Here is an 8,842-nt window from a genome sequence, read left to right as displayed (position 1 = left end):
AAAAATTGTTACAAAGTGGTACAAGGTTAGCTCATACTGTTGAGGGAATTTTTTTTTGTGGAGAATAAAAAGGTCTAATTTAGATTTTTTGAAGAATCCTTTCATCCTCCTGTCTCTCGATTGAAGTTTGGTTCTATATGAATCTTTAAATAGTCAATTATGTTTCTAGCTGTTATTGATAAGAGTCATCCTACTAACTGTTCAACTGATCAATGTACAAAGCCGCACAGCAATTTGTTGATGATTGATGCCGGCTTCATTTACAGTCATTTCTAAACATGAAAGTGAGTAGAGAGAATGCTGCATCATGAAGTTGGCAGTGAGCCCATCCCTTAGTCAGTTATCAATGCAAAACATGAGCTTCCTCAATCTTTCTGTTCTGTCATAACAAATCATGGGATCAATCAACGTAGGGGAAATTTACATAATGTCGCTTATATCAAAGAGATTAAACTTTGGTGCAAGCTAGGAATCAATTTAGATGTCAACTTTTAGGAAATGTAAAAAAAAAAAAAAAACATACACGGATGAATTACATCAAAAGCTATTTGATTTCTGATTTGCTTTTTGGTCTGGTGTCAAGATTTTAGAGATGATGTTCAATGGTGTGTGCGGGTTTCATTTGCCTTATCATATGGCCAGACACACTTTCTCGCTCCCATACAACTTTGTGTATCTAAAAAAGCATACACAGTGAATTTCAAAACAAATGTAGTCCCATTAGTGATAACGATAAAGGAAATAATAGTGATATCGCTAAAGAAATCACAAAACAGCAAATTGCCTGTTGCACATATGGGAATAAAAACACAAAGAATATAGTGGTGTGATTGGGTTTCTTGAGTTTTGTTTCATTATAAATTCTACACAGCTGGAACAAAATAAAAAGATACATCAACACACCACAGAGGTCACAACAGCGTACCACAAAATATACATTATACAGTACAGAGAGAGAGAGAAATAAAGCACTGAGAATATCTCATAAAAAAGAAACCTAAATAAAAAAATAAAAAAAAACACTCTTCTCTCAGAGCGAGTGAAAAAGCATGGGAAAATGAAAACTCAGTAGTTCCAAAATTAAGAATCCCCCTTTCTAGAAAAAACACTTTTATACCACAATATTTAATATAAAACATTAAAAATCAAAACACAATGTCCCAAGTTCACTTATCTATCTTCGCCTGCCATCACAGGTTTGCTAACAGTCAATATGGCAAGATCAGTAGACCGACATTAAAAAAATAAAACGAGCCTTGTGGGCGGAGATAGTGGTTTGAGGTGACATTCTTTTTAAAATCAAGGCCATTGGTTCCAGTGTACAACAAAGTAAAAGGGCACGTCAACCCGCTATCAAACCTCTCTGGCCTGCCGACAGTGTAGGGGAGAAACAGAAAAACACTCCTGCTGTGACACTCAAAAAACTGGTAAAAATAAAAAAAGGTACATCAAATACTACAGCAACAACCCCTGATCCCTCCCACACCTTCCCTCCTTCCCTTCCCTGCTTGTATCAAACTAGAGTGAACCTGTGCCAGTGATTTCTCCTAAAAGGTGAATCTGTGATTACTACGCCGCAGACCATGTAAGTCCCATTTTGTTGTCACCGGAAAAACGACAACACAGCAGGCCACAGTTTGAGATTGTTGACCAATGACCATTTCGCCACCACTTTTACAGTGAAAGCTGATGATAATTGGGCTTTCTGAGCAGAACCGTAGCATGCTGCGCTTGTGAGAATGGTTTCATCCCAGAGTAGAGGACTGAAAGGCCGTGAAAGACTCGGTGAGAAATGAGAGCAATTATGGTCCCAGGCCAGCAGCTTAGTAACCACAAAGACTTCAAACTCCATCTAATGCACATTACACCTCCTGCTTGATAGACAGGTAAACGTAGTATCTGAATTTACAGAGAAAAAACAGGAGAGGAAAGTGAACAATTGATGTACTAACATAATATACAAGTATGCTGGAAATGGCAAAAACTAATTTGTACAACCTAATAGCTTGCCTGTTTGGTGGCTTTTTAGTTGGATTTAAGGCAAGCAAATTAAGAGAAAGGATTGGCATTATTAAATGCTTGGGCTGCTTCTTCAGAAAGCTAATTAGGGATATTGTAAAAAAAAAAAAAAACGACAACAACAAAAACATTCACAGGTGGCAAATATGCAATTAAGCAAACAGCACTAAAGCAAACACAGATCTTTGAGCGGAAATGTTACAGCCGTGTGTGCCAAACAGTGTGTAGAGGGATTAAATGCTGTGAGCGTAAATCATCACTTGTTATTGAGGTGAATAAAAAAAGAGAATGGCACTGTGTGATAATCTTCCCCAATATACCCAGCAGAGAGCACCGGATTTAAGTGCAGACTCCAAGGCAGAATAGACATTCAGTGTTATACACTTGCATGCAGACACACACTCCTGAAGAACAGTGTTTCATTTGGGGTAGATAAGAGAGATTCTGCCACTGTGTTTTGTGGATTGTGTCAGCCACGCTTTTCTGTGCAGCTCTATTCTGCAGAGGAGTCGACCAAAGATGGGATTGGTGAGGAAGAATCACAAGAAGCAATGATAATAACAATCTGATCCAGTGATGTTACAATGTGATTTTGCACATGTGGTAGCATTTATGGATGGAGTCTCTAAAAACAAAAGAATTAAAAGGAGAAACTCCATCTAAAAAGGTCTACTCCAGGTTATAAAACAAGCATAACCAATGCCAAACATGGTGTGTCTCCCGACGTTGCCAAAACAAACAAATGTCCATGTTCCACCTCTTGTTGTCCCCCACAGTCTTGTGTAGTGAATAAAAATGAGCTCTGTTGTCTTCATAACTGTTCTCCTCCTTCCCTTGATCCCTCTGTCGGTTACTTTTACTGTCTTGTTTCATCACTGTCAGAGAGAAAAAGACACAAAGAACAATATGACCAATGTGCATCATTATAGATGGATATGTCCTTATAATGATAAGAAATACTGTATTTATGAGTTTCCAATATTTTTCTTTCAAACAACGGCCATGTAAATAAAATAAAAATAGATATTTGTTGTTTAAACATACACACAGCAAACTGAATCAATACCATTTTTTAACTTCATAAATAAATATTCCCTCTACATATTCATTCACAGCCTATTCAACAATTTATCAGGCACTAATTAACAGGTCGGTAACTTTTTGCATTTAGATTACAGTAGCATTACATTGAAATAATTCATATTCACATGCTATATAACACAGTATGAAGTGGTCAGGGTTTCACAGTCATACGTTTTCCTCATCAACATTCCTCCCCTTCCAGTGGACCGCTATGGGACCTTAACTCAGAAAAAATATGAACGGTAGTGAATGAGGAAAGACAAATTATATTTGATCCCGTTTGAATTGAGCCATGAATTACACATATGATGTTCATCAGTTTAATACTTAATTTCGCAAGTCAAGAAAGTCAGTTTATTGTTACTGTTGAAGTATAAGACTGTGAAAATACGTAATTAGAAAGACACACACACTTCAAAGTCGCATGGATGACGTCTCGCTGAAGCTACGATGTCTCTGTGTATCGTACCGGGGATGTAGCGTTACTCAAATGAGCAGAGGATCTTGTTCTTTTGCTTATCTGCTGAAAACACTTCACTGGATAAAACACATCAGGTAAGATAACGTTACATGTGTTGTGGAACAGAGCTAAGTTAGCTAGCTAGCGAGCAAGTTGAGCATCAAACTAGGTGATGTAAATTGTGTGAGACGAGAGATGTAGTTCACTGAGCGGTTTCGCACAAAACTAAGTGGTCATATGACAAACCTAAGGCTAACTGAGACTTTCTTCGGTTGAAAAAGTATCTTTTAAATTGAAAAACATCATATTTGTAATCCATGGCTCAATTCAAATGGGATCAAAAAATAATTTGCTTCTCCCCGTTCACTTCCGTTCATTATTTTTTTCTGAATTAAGGTCCCATGAAGGCCACCGGAAGGGGAGGGACTTCGCCTCTCTATACAATGGGTATTCAGGTTATTGGTCGATATGTGAAATCTAAATTAGTAATTAACCAAATGCTTATAAAACACACATTTTCTTCCATATGAAAACAATGATTTTGATATAATAATAATGTCTTTGATATAGTAAGACATTATCCTGAATACATCTTTTGTAAAGTCAAGATTGAATTTCATAATAAAATTAAATATGTCTGTGGCTGTGGCTGCCGCACCACCTTTTAGAAGACAGCTTAGAGGGTGATAATTATTTTAATGACATTTTAGGGAAGAAACGCCACTTGATAGCATATGGAGAGAGTGACTTTTACTTCTTCATTATACTGTATCCATTTCAAAGGCAAAGAAAACGTGTCTTCAGTCTCCCTGCAGTTCTGAAATGTCTTGCTGTCAGTCGGTTCAGAAATCACATAAAACAACACTTGCTTAAACTGGCTTTTACATTCACGTCAAATATGCCACTGCTATAAATTTCATGGTGAAATGTTTCACATTTGTGATGACATTTTCACATGATGCTGGTGCAGCTGTCACACTCCATCGTTTGATCTGCAGGGACAGCTTTCTCAAACCTGCTTTCTTTGAACTAAAACTGACTTTAGACTCTCAATCAGCATGACTGATGTGTCTGAAGATATTTCTGCGGACTGTAAAGCTTGTGTTTATGTGTAGCTGATCGCATTCACTATGCAGTATCTTTGTAGGCATGTTTATGTCTACATGACCATTGCAATATATCCAAAGAGGATTGACTTTTTTACTGCTTTTACATTTACTGTTACTATTGCTTGCTGCTACACATCCAAATAATCGGAATGTACTTTATGTAACTAAGCCAAGTTGAAGTAGTTCCACAAAAGCATGACCAAAGGCTTTAGAGAGTTTATTTTTGTTTTCTGTGATGAGAATCTGCATCTTACAGGCCTGACCACAAACAGTGACTAAATGAACTAAATGGAATCTACTTTAATGTGAGAAGTCCTTTCAGATCAGAAATGGCTTTGCTTTCATCCACTACACTGTCCTTACTAGCTATAGAGTCCTTGACTGCATATCATTAGTTTATAGCATCATGAGTCACATTCATGAATGCAGAAGCAAGTAAGCTCACTACTAGTGTCGCATTGCCAGACCTTCCTCCACAGCGCTGCAGAGGAAGGTCTGGCTAGTCCACACAGCATTCCGGGATGGGAGAAAAACGTGCTGTGGTCTAGTGGCATTTCTTTAAACCAATCACAATCGTCATGGGCGGCACTAAGCCCCGGAAGGAACCACGGTACTGCTGCAAAATAGCCTCGGGAAGGAACTTGTTTTGGTGAAACGTGTACGTTCAAAAGTTGTTTTAGTCGCGCAACACAAAACTCAGATTGGACAGATACTCTAGCTAGCTGTCTGGATTTACCCTGCAGAGATCTGAGGAGCAGTTAACCATAGTCCTCATAAATCCACTGAAGTTTAAAATGCCAACACAAAGAAAGCGGAAGGAAATGGAAATCCGGCCGAAAAGAGGTGTACAATCTCAAGGGGTGCATCTGGCAGAATTTCAGGCAGCACCGGAGCAATCCCGGAAGTGGAACGTCGAGGTTATTGACTAGCTCACTATTGACCAAAACCCAGGTCCATGACCGTTAACCCCTTGATGCCTCTGTCCATCGGCCTGACCTGTTCTGTGGACGGTCTCTTGTTGAGGAGACCGGCCTCTTCATTGGCCTTGTCTGTCTTCATCTCCACCACAATGTCGTTGTTCACCTCTCCACTGGCCCTGCGGAGAGAGCCAGAGAGAAAAAGAAAGAATTATTTGCATTGCCTCAAGTATTTGTTTTGTATAACTAATAGATCTGGATATTAGACTGTTAATAGTAATGGACAGAGCATGTGCGACGTTACCCATTGGTTTGTGGGGATCTGCTATGAGTCGTTGAGTTTGCCGTTATGGGCGCAGCCATCGTGGTTGCAGATGTGACTATTTTAGACGAGAGGGAGGAGTGAGGGAGGAGTCATAGACTGTTGGGCGCTATCTGACTGTGACGTTAGCTGAGAGTTGGCAACGCTGCTTACACTCTATGTTACACACTTTCACTGGCAATCTGGATGCAACTGCTGCTGAAAGCTAGCCTACATAATTCGAGGTAAGATTTAGCTTCACTAGGTTTTAAATATATCTTTGTCCCATAGCTATATTACATATAAGACAGGCTATCACATCACACTGTCAATCACATCATAGCCACGCTATAAAACACCCCCTGCTTTATCATCGATTTTAAAATCAACGAGACCATAATTCAAAAAATGAACATCATTCTGTATTGCAGAAGACTTGAAACTAGCGATTGAGACCATACATGCATTATGAAAATGTTTACTGAGGTAATAAATCAAGTTAGAAGTGGGTCACTTTCTCATAGACTTCTACAGAAACCGACCTCCTTTCGAAACCGCACGTGTCGCGTCCTGCTAGAATTCAGATAGAATGCAGGGTTATTGCACTTCGCCGAATCGGATGCTTTGCCTATTAATATTAACAGTCTATGATCTGGACATGACTACAGCATGTTGATTTCTGTTTTGACTTCTACACAATGTGTTTGACACAAAGAAGAATACTGGACTGCTTTAAAGGCCATTTACTTTTAACATTTTGTTTACAGTTCTCAGCAATGAAGGGGTATACTGTAACTATTTTAGGTTTACAAATCTACGATATGATCAAAACTGCTCTTCCTGCTAATTAAGATATCCTGACTGAAATATAACAAACTTCAAACGCTGTCAGAGTGAAAACACTCAAAAAAAAAAAAAACTATAAAATGAAAAATATTTTTAGTGTATTATCATAAATGGATCAAATTCACACAAATTTTGAGTCTGAGGTTTTTCCTTGTTGCACCAAAATGTGGCATTTTATTTGACAAATGGGGAACCGCAGCATGTTGCTCGGCATTATGTAAAGAAGTGGAGCAATCAAGACTATTGGCAGCTATGTTTCACATCATGTTATTCTACTCTTCTGTAAAAATGTGGCATTTTTTTCTCATCCAAGAGTCTTGTAATCGCACACATCTCTAACTTTTATTTTTCTTGGATTTATTTATCCATAGAATTATTGATGCTTCTATTTTTCAACATTTTTCTCTTTGTATTGATGGTACACACGCTGGAACATGCCACACTTCTTTTATCATTACTGTTTTCTTTGTAGAGCCCATCATAAATCTACTTCAGAAGAGTTTGTTTCAAATCTTTTTTCACAAAGAACATCCTTACAAAAGCACCACAGTGTAGTAGTACCTTTTGTGGTTATTGAGAATCACAACCTACATTAATCCCTTCTGATCCTTCTCTCGCTCCCTTCTCCCCTCTTCTCTACTCACACTTCCTTCTTGTCCTTCTTGCTGCAGGGCAGCTTGCTCTTCTTGTTCAGGAAGTAGATGAGAGCCACCATCAGCAGGAGCAGCAGAACGCACACCACCACGGCTATAACCACCCCGCTGGAGCCTCCCTGTTGCTTGTCAGCTACAGCGCCGCGATGGAGGGACACATGGAGGGAGGGATAGAGGGGTGGAAAGTTGGTGGAGGGAGGATAGAGGTGGGAGGAAGACATGGGGGGAGGAGGAGAGTGAAGGATTAATCACAGTGGAGGAGGTGGGAGGAAGATGGGGGAGTTTTTGATTTTGAAGGGGTAGTGGTAGTAAGAGGGGAACCATGAGGGGTGTGGAGGGAGGCAAGGGGAGGAAATTAAGTTAATTTAGGGTACCATAGGAGGGAGAGAAGAAGTGATGGGATGGGTAGGGAAGGATGGAGAGAGGGAGAGGATGGGTGTCCAGATAAAGACAATAAATGGATGGATGGGTGGAGATGAGAAGGAGGGGGGAGTGGGGGTTAGTCTAACTTTTGAATGCAATGACTGAAAAGTGATGGGACCCAAAAACGGGGCCTATATACTCACAGATAATACTAGACAGCTGACCAGAGCCAGAAAACAACACGGAACATACTCACCTATCCATCTACATTTGTATTACTATACTTGTGAGGACATGACACTACAATGATTTTATCAGATTTGATGTTGTTCGACATAAATTATAATATTATATTGAAAAACGGCCAGTATCGACACCACTTTATACATGGCCATTGAGAATACTTATTTGTATTTGGCTGGCTGGTGTCCCTTAAAGGAATAGATCAACATTTTGGGAAATACGCTTGTTCGCTTTCTTGCCTGAGAAGATCGATACCACAGTTTCATCTGTTACGTTAAATGTTAGCTTAGCTTAGCTTAGCTTAGCATAAAGACTGGAAACAGGGGGAAACAGCTAGCCTGGCTCTGCCAAAAGGTTAATGGGAATATGCCTAGCAACACCTCTAACTAAAGCTCATCAATTCTCATGTTATATCTATTTTGTTTAATGGTTTTAACTGGGGGCTATGTGGTGGACTATTTCTTGATGGGGAGGAGTGACTTCCTGCAATCTCCACTGGTTGCCTGGCAACTTCAAGGTGATGACAAGAGTCCAGGTAATTATATGATTATATGAATATTCCTTTAAAATTGTACCTCAACATGAGTTAAATTAGCTGCAAACAAACTTGAAAAATGGATGCAAATTTCAATATAACTTCTCTCTCTTTTTTGACTGTGATGAGTGGCTGCGTTCTGCTGTGTCAAAGGTGGAGGAAAGCTTCTTTGCCTCCGTAGTGTCTTTCTATGTTCTTATATCAGGAAACCTTTCCAACAAAAGCAATGTAATAGTAAATTGACAATTTGGGGGTTTTGGACAAAACAAGACATGTGAGGAAGTCAACTTAGGCTTTTGAACAGTTGTTTTTC

General features: G+C 39.2%; 1 protein-coding gene across 2 annotated transcripts in view; it reads right to left on the bottom strand.

Annotated features, from left to right (window-relative positions):
* Window positions 1-821: 821 nt before the first annotated feature.
* Window positions 822-8,842, bottom strand: part of bcam (basal cell adhesion molecule (Lutheran blood group)) — a 53,301-nt gene continuing 45,280 nt past the window's right edge. For both annotated transcript variants that reach the window (XM_078252472.1, XM_078252471.1), the window contains 3 exons: window positions 7,380-7,521; window positions 5,668-5,767; window positions 822-2,894 (listed from right to left, as the gene is read on the bottom strand). In XM_078252472.1, coding sequence (XP_078108598.1) covers window positions 2,892-2,894; window positions 5,668-5,767; window positions 7,380-7,521 — 245 coding nt within the window. In that variant the 3' untranslated portion in view covers window positions 822-2,891. The remainder of the gene's footprint in view (window positions 2,895-5,667; window positions 5,768-7,379; window positions 7,522-8,842) is intronic.

This window comes from Sander vitreus, chromosome 6 (genome assembly GCF_031162955.1).
Source record: "Sander vitreus isolate 19-12246 chromosome 6, sanVit1, whole genome shotgun sequence".
NCBI lineage: Eukaryota > Metazoa > Chordata > Actinopteri > Perciformes > Percidae > Sander > Sander vitreus.
This window is presented reverse-complemented; position numbering and strand designations above follow the sequence as displayed.